Source organism: Lontra canadensis, unplaced genomic scaffold (genome assembly GCF_010015895.1).
Source record: "Lontra canadensis isolate GAN:19392208 unplaced genomic scaffold, GSC_riverotter_1.0 scaffold1, whole genome shotgun sequence".
Lineage (NCBI taxonomy): Eukaryota > Metazoa > Chordata > Mammalia > Carnivora > Mustelidae > Lontra > Lontra canadensis.
In genome coordinates, this window is record NW_022630995.1 from 54,238,065 (window position 1) to 54,254,262 (window position 16,198).

Sequence of the window (16,198 nt, forward strand, 5' to 3'; positions counted from 1 at the left end):
GAAGAAAAACAGGATCTGTGTCTAGGGAGTGGCAGCGGTAGGCCAGGAAGGCCTGTCTAAGGAGGTGACACTTAAGCACAAGCAGGTGGGGGGACTGAGAGAGCCATTTAGAGGAAGAGCATTCCCAGCAGAGACAACAGCAAGTGCAAAGGCCCTGGGGCCTGCTTCATGTGCCTGAACAGCCAGGAATAAGTGAGAGGGTGAGTGGTAGGAATTGAGGTTGGTGGGGTAGTTGGGAGGGATGAAGGAGACCCTGCACTAAACAGGAAGGAGTTTGGATGTGTTCAGAATTCACTGGGAAGCCATTGCAAGACTTTGAGCAGGAGTGACATGGTCTGATTTATCTTTTAATGGGTCATTCTGGTTGCTGGGAGAAGGGGGGGGTAGTCAGGATTAGCAGCAGAGAGACCAGTTGGAAGGTGACAGGTGAAGCCACTTGTTTAAGGTCAAGCAGCACTGAGTGAATCTAAAAGTCACTGGTCTGACCCTTAGTTCATGCTCTTTAAAAATGTTCTCCACTGTCTCCAATACAAAGCAAATCATGAGAAATCCAGAGGGGAAGGTTTTATGAGCTACCACTTAGTGGGCACTTACCACATGCCAGCCTTCCAGTATCTCACGAAATCTTCACAACCACCCTGTTTCGTGCCCATCTTAAAGAAGAGAGAACCAAAGGTCACAGGGAAAGGCTACGGACAGGGTCACATAGCTAGAAAAAGTCAGAATAAGAATTAGATCCCAAGTCATCTCGCCCTAAAGTCCTGGCCTCTCATCAGCTACAGTCCATAAGTCACGAACAGCCATAACCCTCCCCCCACCATGCAGAGATTTATTTCTCTCCAGGTTCGTGTCCAAAGTGCTAGCTAGCTCTGTTCCAGCGGCCCCGAGGCTCCGCCTGAGAACCGGCGCATGCCGCGTTCCGTATCGGCCAGCAGATGGCGCCAGAGCCACGTCGGCATTAGCCCAACTGCGGCAGCAGCGGCGGAAGGGGTGGGCATTTGGCGGGGGATTGGAGGGCATTATTTTGCTGAGGCCTTTGTCCAGTGACATCCCTGGTTCTTGAAGCTTCACTGAGAGCAGCGTGTGTATCACACACAGGCCTTTGGTTCCTTGGCCCCGCAGTCTCTGGGTAAGGTCAGACTGGGAGTTGGGGTCCTGGTCTCCCCCCGGAGCTCTGCAGTCAATTCAGTGGGTGGCCCTGGGCAAGCTCCCAGGGCCTCAGTTTCCCCTTTCGTGAATAGAGAGATTAGCCTGCCAGGTTAAGCTCACAGCAACGTCCCCACCACGTCCACCTGTTTGTTGTTGGGTAATGACAGTAAGGAGACTAACTGCATGCCTGCTCCAAACAGACTGAAAGATTCCGGAGAGAAGACAGGGAAGGGGGCGTCCAGGCCAGAGGACGTTCAGCTCATAGGCCGTCTGCAGACCCGCCTGAAGGAGAGAGAGGAGATCATCAAGCAGCTCATGGTGAGGCTGTCGGGGCAACCAGGGGCTCTGCAGAGTTTTTCGGGAGAGCCATTCACTTCGCTTGGGGCCCTTCGATTTTAATCCTGATAACCCTAAAATCCCCTCCAGAAGATCCTTGATTCCTTTTGTCTATGATCTAAAAAACAAAACAAACAAAAAACATACGCCTGAAAAAAAAATACAGGAAAATAGATGCAGAAAAAGCACTCAAGTCCCACAACTTTTACCTGACATTGTTTTTTTTTTTTAACCTACAGAATTGGAAAAATCTAGAATGGCTTGCCTTCTGAATTTTAGCAAATCAAGCCAATTATTGTTTATTGATCTTCCTTTTGCAAAAATGACTACCTGTTTTGCAGCTAGCAAGCCACCCCCCTGGACTCTTAGTTTTCTCTCTCTGGTTCTGCATCCAACAAGCCACCAAAGCCTAAGGCTGTTTCTTTAGAATGCCCCTCCCTCCATCCACTCCTGCCCTGTCACAACCCACCCACCTCATATCCCTATCTCCCAATAGCTTCATCCATTCCTTTGGGCACTAACCCACCTCTCCCCGCTCTCTCGTCTGGTTGAGAGCTGTATCACCACAGCTGAACTGGTTAGGAATGCTTCCCCTGGCTTACATTCAGCTCTGGAGAGTGTGGGTCTTGACTCACTCCTGTCAGTGTAGCCCACTAGGGGGGACATCAGTCCAGCCACCTCCCCCCACCCCATCTCTGCCTCTACCACTTTAGTCCAAGCCCCTCTCACACACAGTGGAGAACCACTGGTCTCCCACTCGAACCTCCCCCACATGAACCAGAGCAATCTTAGGAAAGTATATCACATGATAGCACAGCTCTATTCAGCACTTCCCATGGCCTCCCATCTTCTGGGAGTAATACCTACATCTTATGGTGGCCTCAGGTCCTCCCACAAGTACAGCCATGTCTCTCAATTCTAACTCCCACTCCCATCCCTGACCATTCCCATCATATTAGTACACTGATGAGACCATCAGGAAAATTTCACCACTAACTGAAAATTAGATATTAAGGAATAGCTTGTTTGCTAAATGTGACAGAAGTATTGTGGTTAAGTTTGGGGTTTTTTTGTTTGTTTGTTTGTTTGTTTAAGAATCCTTATCTCTTAGAGATACATATTGATGTTTTTACAGATGAAATTATACAATGACTGGAATTTGCTTTAAGAATAATACAGCATGGGGTGCCTGGGTGGCTCAGTAGGTTAAAGCCTCTGCCTTTGGCTCAGGTCATGATCCCAGGGTCCCGGGATCGAGCCCCACATCTGGCTCTCTGCTTGGCAGGGAGCCTGCTTCCCTTCCTCTCTCTCTGCCTGCCTCTCTGCCTACTTGTGATCTCTGTCAAATAAATAAATAAAATCTTTAAAAATAATACAGCAGGAAAGAAAAAAGTGGATAATGATACACATAAACAATAGCCATATGGTGTTTGTAGCTGGAGTTTTCTTTCTTTATTATTAACTTTCTGCAGTAGACTCTTTTCAGATGCTAAGAGTACCTGGACATATATATATGTGTATAGTGTTTCAAATAAGCTTGCTCTTTCCTATACAAGAGAAGCTAGGGACTCAAAGGCCACAGAAGTAAAGTTGCTTTCTCAAAGCTTCCCTGGACAGAAGCTTGATTCCCGGTGACCCCTGCTGACCTCCCCTTCCCTCCCCTGGGCTTTCTTCTCCTTGTGCTGTGATCTGCCCTCACACAGCCATTTTTCTTCAGGTCAAATCCAGTGCTGTATAGTTAGGCTCATGTAGACTCAGTTGTATTGTTTTTCCAGGAGGAGAGAAGATTTCACTATGCAGCCTTCCCCAGTGCCATGTCCCACCGGAATAGGTCCTTCTCTTTCAATCCTCACCCAGGATATTTGACCCCTTCCATGAAGGTAAATTGGTTTCCTGGTTTCAAGCATCACACAATTCTGCTGGTTTTGTTTTCCTAAAGGTAACTGTAGCTTATTTGTCAGGGGGCTGGCATACATTCAGAGGGATATCCACTAAAAGTAAGACTCACAGGAAATAGTCCAAATTAGTAGCAAACAGTATTTGTATCTGGCTAGGTGGATTATGTGTACTTATAATTTTTAAAATTTTTATGGGTTTTTGTATTCTCCAAACTTCCTATAAGTAAACATGTCACTGTTAATAACGATTAAATCTGGGTGATAGGGAGGAGAGTAAAGAGTAGGCATCTCCCACTTCTTAATTTTTTATCCCTGTATGTTTTCACAAGTTGTTATAATGAAAATATTCACATCCAAGTCTCTCATCTGCTATCACGAAATCTTAAAAGTGCTAAAAAATATTTTTTAATAGTTCAAAGGACAATAAACCTGATGTGAGCTCATTTCTAATTTTTATATATGCCCCTCAGTGCAACAAGATCTAAGTTTCACTCCAGAAATACTAATACATTTGAGGACAATGGGCCCAGCCCCTGCTAGGGGTTTTAGATGGCCTTCTAAAGCCTAAAACATTTTTTTTTTTAATTATAACACATCTATCCCCAGAAGTTTCTGATAAGAAATTGTAAACCTATGTGTCTTAAAACATAAAGCAGACTGGAGGAGAAAATGCTTTAAAAAATAACATGTAAGGGGTCCCTGGGTGGCTCATTCAGTTGAGTATCTGCCTTCGGCTCAGGTCATGATCCCAGGGTCCTGGGACTGAGCCCGGTGTCTGGCTACCTGCTCAGCAGGGAGTCTGCTTCTCCCTCTGTCCTTCACCCTGCTTGTGCTCTCTTATGCACATTCTCTCTCTCAAGTAAATGAAATCTTAAAAAACAACAACAAACAAACAAACATGTAAGTATACAAATAAAATTATCGCCCCCTCTCCCATATAGTTTTGGCTGGGTGGGCCTTTTTGCTTTTACAATAATGCCTCTTTGGGGTAGCACTAAAAAGCCTTCCTTCCAATACAAATAGAAAAAGAAGATGGAGGAAGTGCCCAGCCGAGTGGTCAGTGTGCCAAACCTTGCCTCCTATGCAAAGAACTTTCTGAGTGGTGATCTGAGCTCCAGGATTAATGCTCCTCCAATAACTAAATCACCCAGCTTGGACCCAAACCCTGGCTCTGGTCAGCCTTACAAACCTCCCCAGTCTCTAGATGCGAAAACTGCCACAAGGTAAGGGCTGGGGCGGGAGGGGAAGCTGTGATTTCTAGTTTCCATTAATAGGAGGGGAATTTGGATTCCTTTCTGGCACCTCTTAAATATCTGGCATTTGGGCAGATATAAAGAATGGCAAAACAAGCCCTGTCTTGGACAAATTACAATCAAGCCAAAGGGTTATGTAAGAGGAAGGAAGTATGTCATTCTTTAGAAGAGGTACTATCTTGGTACCAAATTCCAGAAAGCCTTTTTCCATGGATTGGATAAGGGACACTCAGCTGGCTGTGTCACTGTGGCTAACACAGAAGAGGGACTCTCATCATCTGGCCCTGGGGTCTGGATTCAAATTCTGATCCTTCTTGTTCTTAGCTAGGTTGCCTTGGGCAGATTACTTGACCTCTCTGGATCTCCATTTCCTTACCTCTAAAATGAAGATAGTGGGCGCCTGGGTGGCTCAGTGGGTTAAGCCGCTGCCTTCAGCTCAGGTCATGATCTCAGGGTCCTGGGATCGAGTCCCGCATCGGGCTCTCTGCTCAGCGGGGAGCCTGCTTCCCTCTCTCTCTGCCTGCCTCTCTGTCTACTTGTGATCTCTCTGTGTCAAATAAATAAATAAAATCTTTAAAAAAATAAATAAATAAATAAATAAATAAATAAAATGAAGATAGTATAGCATCTCCCTCATCAAACTGATGTGGGACTAAAGGAATGAATCTGTGGGACATGCTTAGCACAAGACCTGGTAGAGAAAGTATATTTCCACTGTTATTATTAAGGTTATTTCTCAAGATTTACTGTATCATCTTGAAGTTGTAAGACCTCTTAATCTATGGGTTTGGGAGCTCATTCATGATGTTTTCAGATACCATCTTACTTTCCCAGAAACCCTTGCAACATGTTTCTTTTGGGAATGTGAATTTTCCCTTTATTAGTTCTCCCTCCTATCCAGTATTCCATTCAGAGGCAAAATTTTACATTCTGGGCTTTGAATTTTCCATTTCAGAAAGGGCTCCTTCTGAAAAGTTCCTTTTCCAAAGGCCCGCAACCCCATGGCTGCTTGGACAAATGGGGAGGCACAGCCCTTTATGAATATCGAGCTGGACGGAGCCTCTGGCAATCACCAAATGAGTCCAGCCCTTTTGTTTCACAGCTGGGGTAACTAAGGCCTGGACCCCTGAGCACAGCCCTCTCAAACGGCTAGAGCCAGCTCCTAACTCTGGTTTCATCTCAGTAGCACACACGTGTGTGTAAAGCTTCACAGATGTAGACAGAGACCATTCAGGCAGGTATACATCAGACTTTCTGGCCTACTGTCTCTTTTCAATTGATTAGGCTAATTCCACTGTCTTATGGAGATGCTAGAACATATTAGGTAGCTTTTAGAGAAGCCAGACATTGTAAGGCTGTGATGATTAACTATTTCATTCCCTTTTTTATGAGGTTTATAGTTTATTTGTGCCTGAAATAAACAAGGCTGCATGATATGCCTCACTAGTCTAAAGTAAAACTGGAGACTGTGTTTTCAAAATGGGAATTGGATGTTCTCTCTCCACCCCCACCTTTCACAACTTGCTTCCAGCTATGAATGTTGGCCAGTTACACTGTGCTGTCTTTCCAAGAGTAACGAAGCAGCTTTCTTTCCCTGAAAGATAGCGGGGTTTTAAGGTGTTTGCTGAATAATTTTCAAAACCATCTAGGAAACTGTTTGTTTGTTGGTGTGTTTCTAGGACACAAGATGGTGAAACAGCCCAACCCAAAGAAGTCCAGCAGAAACAGAGCTCTGCCCACCAGGAATGGTTTACCAAGTATTTTTCTTTCTGAACTGGTTCTTGGGATCCATCAGAAAGAGGACATTTGAGAAACATTTCTTTTAAAGCATCTGATTGAAGGAATGAACTAAACAACCAACCAACCAAATAACTTGCTTGTGATATGGTTTATATATATCGGCCAAAACAAATTTTGGCCTTAACATTTCATACTATTTCATTGTGACACCAGTGCTTAAAAAAAATTCTTGCCATTAAGGTAAGCCCCCTGCCCCAACATGTGTTATCAAAAGGCACCCTAGGAAAATATTAATGTTGCTGATAACATTCACATTGTATTTCTAGTACCCAGAAGGTTTCATTCCACTTTATGGAGTATCAGGCTTTGTGATTTCCATGGTCTGCTCTAAAAGTGGTTTCATTTTTCCTTAGAATGCTCGTCATCTCCACTTAAAAAGTATTTCTATGTAAATGACACAATTCCAAAATGCACATTCAACCTCAGTAGGAAGAAGAATAAAAGTTCAAGATACTCATGAAAGCCAATTAAAAAAACAAAATGAGGCAAAACTAGGAGTGGACTATATAGCCAGCCTTGGCATACCTGGATTGAATGCTTTGACTTCATAGCTCCAGGACAAGAAGACTACATGTAGACTACAGAGGGAATAACACCTACCTCAAAAGGGGCTTTACAAGAATTAAGCAAAATATTATGGGGAATGATACCAATCATGAATTGGAATTAACCACTGCCAGAATTTTTCCGTAAATAACTGAGCCTTGCCCCGTCACACATCTCAGTTTCAATGACTGTAGTTCCAATCTGGTCACTTGTCAAGGTTTCTAGAGTATTCTATGAAGTCAAAGATCTACTGAACTTGTGGTCTTTGGGCTTGGGCCCTTTGCCTCATGGTGCATTGCTTCTCCATTGCATGGATGCTCAGTACATTAAAGGGACTCAGGACTGGCCATTCACGGTGCTGACCTGTCAGTCCACACTGAATGGTCTGACCTTCTGACAGAGAAGTGCGATTTGACAAGACTCAATCCATTTGGGCAAAATATGTTCTCAGTCCTTTGGTGCTGGCCACAGGTGGCCATAAACAGTTGTTTATTCTATGCACTGTCAAACCTTTGCTCTTTGAATAAAACTTCAAACAACTGGGCAATAAAAATGGCTGTGACTTGTATTGTTTTCCCAAAGAAAGGTGAAATTAGATGAAGATGGAGCGTGGAAATAGGACGTTCACATTAACCTCAATTAGATCATCTTCAAATAAAAAGTAACTGCTTCCATACGTCATTCTGAGAGAAATCCAATTACAACTCACAATTTAATAAAGGTAAAATCACTAATCAAAACATGTGGCCCTATAATTTCTTAAATGACAATACTTGTTCCCAGACATGTAATATACCATGTTATTTTCAGTGTCACTTTTTCTTTAATGATTTTACTTATTTGAGAGAGAGGGAGAGAGTATGAGAGACCACAGGTTGGGGGGCAGCACAGAGGGAGAGGGAGAAGCAGCATCTCCACTGAGCAAGGAGCCCAACTCACAGGACCGAGTTCATGACCTGAGCTGAAGGCAGATGCTTAACCAAATGAGCCACCCAGGGCCCCCAATATCACATTTTTTTTTAGTTATCTTGTTTCCTGCTTAAGGTGAGCATTGTAGGATCATGCTTCCATTTTGTGTTCTAAAAACTGTATGGATAGCTCTGTTTATTGAAATATTTTTCCAACACTGCAACTTCTGATGACTAGCAAAGCAGGCTGCACCTTGTACAACTGTCTCGTTTAATTAATTCAGCAGGATACAAGCTGCAGGGACAGAGTTTTATTGAGACTCTACATCTGTCTGATTTCTTTCTTGGTGCAGCTGAGTGAAAGATGGTTAAATTTCTAGATTCTATCCTGCAGTGATTACATCTTTGTTAACCAAATCCGTGCATGCTTCTACCATTTATTTCTTTAGGACAAATTCCTTGAGTGGAGTGAAGTAAAGCATCAAAGGATACATGCTTAAGCTTTCTGTGATATATCAAGATTATCATCCAGAAAGTTTCTATCAAGTTTACACCTTCACCAGCAGTGACTAAAATCCTACCTCTCCATACCCTAGAAAACACTGACAAAGAAACTCAATCTGAGAGAGAAAACGTTCTTCCAGTTTTTGTGTACATAATCTGATTCCATCAGTCTCTCAAGAGTGGGTGGTCCAGACCTCGCAGTGATGGCTTGGGGAGAACAGTGGAGATGAAGAGAAATGAAATGATTCAGGATTGTGTCAGGGGGAGAATCACCAAGATTTGGTGATAAATCTTGGTGGGCCCTATTATGAAAGGAGGAAGGGCTAACACTGCTAGAGTGAAACTGTAAAGGAAGATTGCTGTAAAGGGTTTCTTAATTAGGGTGGAAAAGAATGAACTCACCCAAGCAATGGCTGCTATCGTGTACCTGAGCCCTTATCACCTGCTCTAGCATCGATATAACAGCCAACACAGTGGTTGCACTTGAGGTTACCTGGTCTTTATACTCATTCTCCAGGATCCATCTGGATTCCGCAAGGACGAGGTTGGCCAGATTAACAACCCTGAGGTCGTAGAACAAAAGTAAAAACAACTTTTAAAAGCTTTGTTTAATCTACACTGAGGGGTTGACCCCAACTGGATACCCCACACACGTGCACAGACAAGAATGAGTAATAAGTATCATGCGTAAAAGATAAATAATAAATGGTCAGTGTATATTCCGAGAGGAACAATGCCTACTTCTCATGAGGGGCTCAGAAACGGATATAAATCTCTAACCCCCAGGGAGAATCAAACAAGGTCAGCAAAGAGAGAGAAGTCCCATGTCCCTGGGTGGGGTGCAGCATCGAGGGCATGCAGAGGCTTCAGGGACCAGGTGGCATCCAGGCCAAACAACCATGAATGGATGGATATCAACCTTATGGAGGGAGGACCCTTCAAGGCTGAAGGAATCAAAACAAGTCAGGATACAGGGTGTAGAAGCACTGCCTGTTTAGAAAACAACAGAGCATTTGTTTTCAGTTAGGAGGTGTCCCCTAATAAGTGACTGTAAACACAGAGAAAGGAAAATCTCACCTAGGGAGCACCACACTCAATGCCCTTCTGTACTTCTCAAAGGCAGCTCAATAGCAAATCTCACTGGCCTCTGTAACCAACAACAGGGTAAAATGTGTTCCCAAATGCTGAGGCTCCCATGATTTTTGAGGATGGGGAGTTTGCTGAGGGTCATCCTGCAGCCCACTCCCCACCCAGAGGCCTCAGTCCCTTGGTATCAGTCACTCATTAGCAAGAACCATCCTTAGTGGAAAATTCAGCTACAAAAAACCAGAAACAAGAAAGACACAAGCAAACTCAAAATGAAGAGATGATTTTAACAAGCTTTAATGTTTCATACTGCATATATGCCTCAAGCGTCACACTGAAAACAAAGTCTGCCCCCTTACAGTGATTCATCACTGGAGAACCTAACAAAACTTAGCTTATTACTGCTCCTATTACACAACTCCACTCCAAAAAGTGGAAAAACACCACACAAAATATAAAGGTTAGTCCAAATAAAAGTCAACATCAACGTAAGGATCGTACCATATTATTACTATACTAACTTAGGATATTATAATCCTTTCAACCTATTTACAAAATATCCTCATTCTAAGAGCTCAGATGCATTACAAATATCACTGAATTAGATTCTTCTTCTTAAGGTAATTTAAAGTCTTGAAACATGCAAATTTACCTATTTTTCTGCACAACTACTGAGGGATAATTGTCATGAAAGGCCTACAAACAAAATCCTCACCTGATTCTTAGATCAGATCATACAAGCTAATCTAAAACTGGAAACACAAAGAGACTAAGTCGTACAAACAGAAAAAAGAACATGAAAAGGAAATCTGTAAGTGGCATCACACTAACAGTCTAAACTTTGCTACAGATGGGAAAATTTACTTGATTTACCAAAACTATATAGGCATTTTATAAAGTACTCAAAAAATAACGCTTATAAAAATAAGGGGAAAATTTTAGGTGAGATCATCAACAAAAATCATCTTATTCTTTGGCAAAGAGTTCTTCCAAAATGTCATGTCCATAAGAAGTGATGTCTGTCAAGACTGTGTTTAGGCTGACTCACACACCAGATCACCTTCAGATCAGCTCTGACTCAGGTTTGCTTCATTGGTGCAGGGATATTAGCTGATGCCTGCTCGAGGTAGGCCAAGGAGCCCTGAGGGATCTCGGCTGGCTTTTTGTGCTGCACGTTGATGTCTTCCAGCACCTGCTGCCAATGCCTCAGTTTGGTCAAGTGCTTCTGGACCAGAGCATCTTTCCGCTGTAACTCATTCCTTAGTTCGGAGACATCCTACAAACGAAGACAACGAAGTAAGAGTAAGCTCATGAAAAGTGAAAACAGTTCCTGATCTGGTAAGAGCTCTAAGAAGTAATTCAAAACAAGAGAATCAATTAAACCATTGTACATCTATTATCCTGCTTGGCTCCACTATCTATAAACAACCTGCAGCAGCTCCTCCAATGGAAGATGCCTGCCTAACACTAAGAGTTTTTACTTTTCGTTTTAATTTAGTAAGTAATACAGATGTTCCAATATTCTAAAGTACCAAAGGGCAGTCTCTTTCCCATCCCAGTCCTCAGGCACCCAATACCTCCATTCAAAGGCTACTGCTGAGATCTAAAACACTGAGAACCTGAAACATATGCGAACAACTGTTTAAAAAGAGTCCAAAACCACTGTTCTATCAGTTCAGGATAAAGTGTTAAAATCTCATATTCAAGAGTTTTTTAAATGAATACCAGCATTGTAATTCTTTATTAAGGCCTGACCTCAAACACACCTATGTTCCTAGTCAAGTGTTCAAATCAGGAAATGATCTGACACGATAAACTAAAAATATCATTTTACCCTTCATGTTCTCAATAGCTGGTATCAGTGAATAAAAAGAATGTTTTTAATTAACTGGAGAACTTACTTCAAAAGTCCCCAAAACAAGCATTTCAATTTAGTGTTTCTCATTAGGGGCATCACAGGTCTCTTGGGCAAGATGATTCTTCTCCCTTCCACAATACATTTGGCAGGCTTTGGCCCAATACACTAAATACCAATAAAGCCTCCCAGTCATCATGGCAACCTCAACACATTTCCAAATGCCCCCGTTCAAACAACTGAGATAAATGAAATCCTGAGTCTCAAGGAAGCTGGACAAAAACATTTAATTTTTGATTCTTTGAAGAAACTTGAGCCCTTCCTGCGTCTAAGGCAGCTGGGGATACACACACCCCAGCTTCTGTCCAAAATGAGCTTGTCATCTACATTAATGGCTTCTCTACCTTTTTCAAGCAGAACCTTTCCTGAAGGAAAAGTCTTTCATGAAAGCCAGAAAATTAAACTGCTCTGTTTGAGTCCATCTTTCCTCCACGACCCCCTGGCTCCACTACCTGCCCAGCTTGTCATCAACACTGACACCTAGCAACATTTGTATTCAATCTACAAAGCCCTATGATAACTCATGGGAAAAGGATATATATCTTATTTAAAGCACAGATGGAATCCTGACAACATGTGTTTTTCCTAAAAGTTAAGGAGAAATGTGAGTTCATACCTCTTTGATAACTTGCTCTGGTTTCTGGACAGATAATTGCAATCTTTTCTGTAGGAAAAAACATTCCGTCTGTCTTGCAATATCCAGAAATTTCTGGATACACTGATCAACACCTTATGAGAAAAAGGCCAAAATATTAAGAAAAACCCTAGACACGTGTTATCTCCCTCATAAATGAATAGTCAAAATATCAAAATGGCACCTTCCCACAGATGTAATCTGGAATTTTAATTCTGGTCACAGCAGTGATATTGACTCCCAACCCCCATGTATTAACCAACATTAAATAGCACATAATTTGTGCTTTTATGAGTTGAATGATACCTCAGTACAACACAAAAGTTCTTCTGAAGAGAGATAATCCAGAGATCCAGCAATTAGCATCATGACTTCCAGTTAAAATGTAACATGTAAAATATGGTACAAAAAAAGTCAGAAACACTGGTTGCCTCTGAGGCGAACTTGGGTGAAGTCAGGGAAGCACAAGAGACTTTTCTGTGTAACACCCTCAAAAAATAATCAAAACTTAAGTTTTTGAAAAAAGCAGTATGCATTGTTGGTTGTCACTGACCTATACCAAAATGGAAAGAAAGCTCATTTTAAGTGGTTCATTATGAGTGACATGTCAATTAATAAACTGAACAAAGAACCATCAGTATACAGAAATGACTGCATAAATCTTATTCCCTGGAAAAGTTCTCTTAGGATACAAACAGAACTGAAACACATCGAGTATATATTCAGTAATTAGGAAGCTTGCTGAAGGTAAGAACATGGTCTACAGAGTAAATTCTTACCAGTTCTAATTTCTTCCTGATCCGTGCCATTGACATAGTCCTGACTCACAAGAGAAGCAAAGCAAGCCTGTGTGACCCAAAAAAAATGTAAGAAAAAATATGTCATTCACATGTCAAAAATCTTACTTCAGAGTAAGAAATAACTTCTCTTGAAGTCATTCAATGAGCTGATAGAGTCCGGGTTTGCACATCAGCTGACAAGATATACTACTGCTGATGAAGAAACTTGGTACACTGAGTCCACCAGACCCTTAGAGGGAGACCTGCAAATGAGGCTGCTGGTATTTGCTAACACCACCACCTGGTCCCAACTCCTGCCACTCACCCCCTTTCTCGCAGTCCCATTCCACACCAGGACTGACACACAACAGGCTCCTTCACTGTTTGACAAACATTCATCAAGCACTTGCTATGTGGTACCACTGCATTAGCACTGATGGAGGAAAGAGAGAGAGATGGCCTCTGACTTTATGGGCCTGGTTTAGTGGTAAATCCTACAAAAGGCACCAGGGGCAGATCCACTGAGGAAGTGATACACAATTTGGAGGAGGGGACCTGGAAACCCAGAGAGAACATAAACAGCACATGGAGAAAAAGTCTTCTGTGGTCAGAGTAAGAGGAAACTGCAATGGAGCTGAGAGTTGAATATGCTGAGCTAGGAATATCACACTAAACCTTCTGGCTTCATCTCAGGATTGACAGGTAGCTACTAAAGGGTTTTAAGCATTAGGGCACTGGTATCTGCTCTGGCCATGACTTCTACAAGGCCAGTCTTTCAGCAAGCACTCATGACTGATAGCCACCTCACCTCAATGCTAAATGCTGCTCTAAAGTTTACCAAACCCTCTCCTTTATGGCTTGGCACCACTGAAAAGGCATCTCATCCTCTTCCCAGATAAATTTCAATGTCTTTTAATCAGTTACTTCCAAGTTTTTTAATGTACAGTCCCAGGTAAAAGCATTTTTCCCATGCAGCCCCAATAACACATTCATTAACAACCTATACTCACGCTCTAATCTGCTATTATACACAGTATAAAACTCACATGACTAGGACTTAAAAGGTGGAAAAGTAGCTGCAATTAAAAGTTATTTTATTTCCACACAATAATGGCTCATCTTCCACTCTAGAGACCACTGAAAGTCATCTTATTTTTAAGCACCTATTTTTACCTCTCCTTTGTCTACCACTCCCCATTTCCCTTGCTAGAGGGGTTAACTTCTTGGGTAGAACTCAGAATCTGGGTCATCCCTGTCTCCCTCACTCTCTCCAGCTTTTCTTTCCCCTCTAGTACCAAATTTCACACAGCAACCTTCACATAAGTCCATCTCATCTCCAAGACTCCATTAGTTTGGAGCCATCTGAGGGTAGAGCCCAACGGAAAGAACACAGAACGTAACAGTGTGACGTTACCTGTCCTAGATGAACCAGTATTAAGCACGCAGGAGTGCGGGGAAGAGCGCTCAGGGCTCAAAAAAGGATGGAAAAGGTACAACTGACTGGGAACCTAGACGGGTCTGAGGCTGGGGATAGGCAAACTTCAAGCTCACGTGCTTCCAGAAACAGAAAGTTTACATCTGTGCCAGCAGACCTGAGCAGAATGCCGGTCACCAATCAACGTGGAAACTAAAGCAAGTGACTTCCGTTCTCTGAGCCTGTTCCCCTATTCATAAGCCTGATGTGGGCATCGCTGAAAGAGACAACTGCCCAGGTGCAGCTTATGTTTCAGGAAAGAAGGTAGGCTGGGAACACAGACGCCCCACTCTCATCTTACCTCAAAAGAAGACTCCAACTCATCCACCAAAGTGCTGTTAGAAGTTCTCGGAGGGCCTGGCGCGGCCTGAAGAAGCGAAGCCTGGCCCCTGGAGTCCCCGGGGTGTCCAGGTGGCTGCCCGGAGAACATACCTCCTAGTGGAGCCGCCATTTCTGGAATGGCGCGAAAGAGGCACCCTGCGGCTGCGCAGGCTGGCGCGCGCGGCTCACGTGACAGCCCTAGTCATGTGACATCTAGGGCCTCCGCAGGCGTCCTTGGGGCTCCAGGGAAACCACAGGTTTGATAACCCTTGCTTTCTTCTTCTCTGCCGGTAGGCGGCCAGGCTTTTCTTTTATTTTTCCTAACTTAAGAATTAAAGACTCTAACAGGATTTGACACAGTTGTGGGGAGTGGAGAATCAGTAGCTACGGTGGAACTAGCCCTTTCCCCGGAGTCGGGATACTCCTGTGCCCAAGTCCCGCCTTTGCACTTGAGATTTGGAGTGACTTTGGCCAAGGATTTTTCTCTCTGGGCTCAGGTTAGCGTTTGGTAGGAGGGAGGCACCCATTCAGTCCACAGTAACTGAGCCCTTACAGTGCACCAGTGACTGATCTACTCACTGTGGATATAACGGGAACAAACTGGCAAAGTTGCCCCTAAGTTCTCTGTGCGGAGAGGCGGCTAACAGAAACACTACGTCTCTGTTCGCCTTAGATATTTATGGTTGCGTTAAAGCCACATATGCGGTCTTTCAGTAACTTCCTTTTAACATTTATCTTTTCAGAAGCTAAGGTTTCTTTTCCCATTATATTTAATTTTACAGTTATCCAGCACATTGAGCCTTCCGTGCCCTAGGCTCTATTTAATCTGGGGTTATAACAGTCACCCCCAAGTCTCTGTTGTCATGTTTACTGTTTTTGTGGGAGACAAACACACAAATATATATAGCAATATCTAGTGGAGATAAGTGATAAGAAGAAAAATGAAACCCAGTAAGCAAATGGCTAGTGATGGGTTTGAGATGGGTAGCTGTCCTCTCAAAGAGATCTGGGCTAGAATGACTAGAATGAAAATGTAACCAGAAAAGTTTTCTAGACAGAGTGGTCCTTGAAGAAAGAACCCGCCTGGCATAGTTAGGAACCACAGAAAGGGCAGTGGGGCTGGAGTGAGGGTGGCAGGGCAGTAGCAGCTAGAAAAAGCAAAGGCTCCCCTTTGCCCATCAGGTCCCAGATCAAAACTCATCTTCCCGTCAGTCTAAATTAGCCCACACTTCCAGCCACTTCACCATTTAATTTTCTTTATAGCACTTAATCATTACATGAAATTATGTGGTTCATTTGTCTTCATTAACAAAGTCACCTAACACACATGCACCAATAGGAAAGCAAGCTCCATGAGATCAGGGCCTGCCTGTCTTGATCACCTGTATTCTTAACACCCCAAACTGTCAGGCATAATTGTTGACCAAACAAAAATATAATGCTATAAGGAAACTAGTGGGCTCCAGCAGTTCTCAAACTGTTCTGGGTCTTAGGACCCTTTTACACTCCCAAAATATTGAGTACTACAAACACGTATGGATTGTGTTGGTATTTGTTCAATTAAAACTTGGAATATGTAAAATACCTACATATTA

General features: G+C 43.0%; 2 protein-coding genes across 2 annotated transcripts in view; one reads left to right on the forward strand and one right to left on the reverse strand.

Annotated features, from left to right (window-relative positions):
* FAM184B (family with sequence similarity 184 member B) overlaps positions 1-7,523 on the forward strand; it is a 168,148-nt gene extending 160,625 nt beyond the window's left edge. The window contains exons 15-18 of the mRNA XM_032854466.1: positions 1,350-1,467; positions 3,261-3,365; positions 4,407-4,606; positions 6,316-7,523. Of these exons, the coding sequence (XP_032710357.1) occupies positions 1,350-1,467; positions 3,261-3,365; positions 4,407-4,606; positions 6,316-6,409 (517 nt within the window). The 3' untranslated portion in view covers positions 6,410-7,523. The remainder of the gene's footprint in view (positions 1-1,349; positions 1,468-3,260; positions 3,366-4,406; positions 4,607-6,315) is intronic.
* A 2,750-nt stretch (positions 7,524-10,273) lies between these two features.
* On the reverse strand, positions 10,274-14,762 carry MED28 (mediator complex subunit 28). Its single transcript, XM_032854496.1, has 4 exons — positions 14,584-14,762; positions 12,809-12,875; positions 12,012-12,124; positions 10,274-10,756 (listed from the first exon to the last, which is right to left on the reverse strand). Exons 1-4 carry the CDS (start codon positions 14,731-14,733, stop codon positions 10,559-10,561), a joined length of 528 nt encoding a protein of 175 aa, XP_032710387.1. The 5' UTR covers positions 14,734-14,762; the 3' UTR covers positions 10,274-10,558.
* Positions 14,763-16,198: the final 1,436 nt, after the last annotated feature.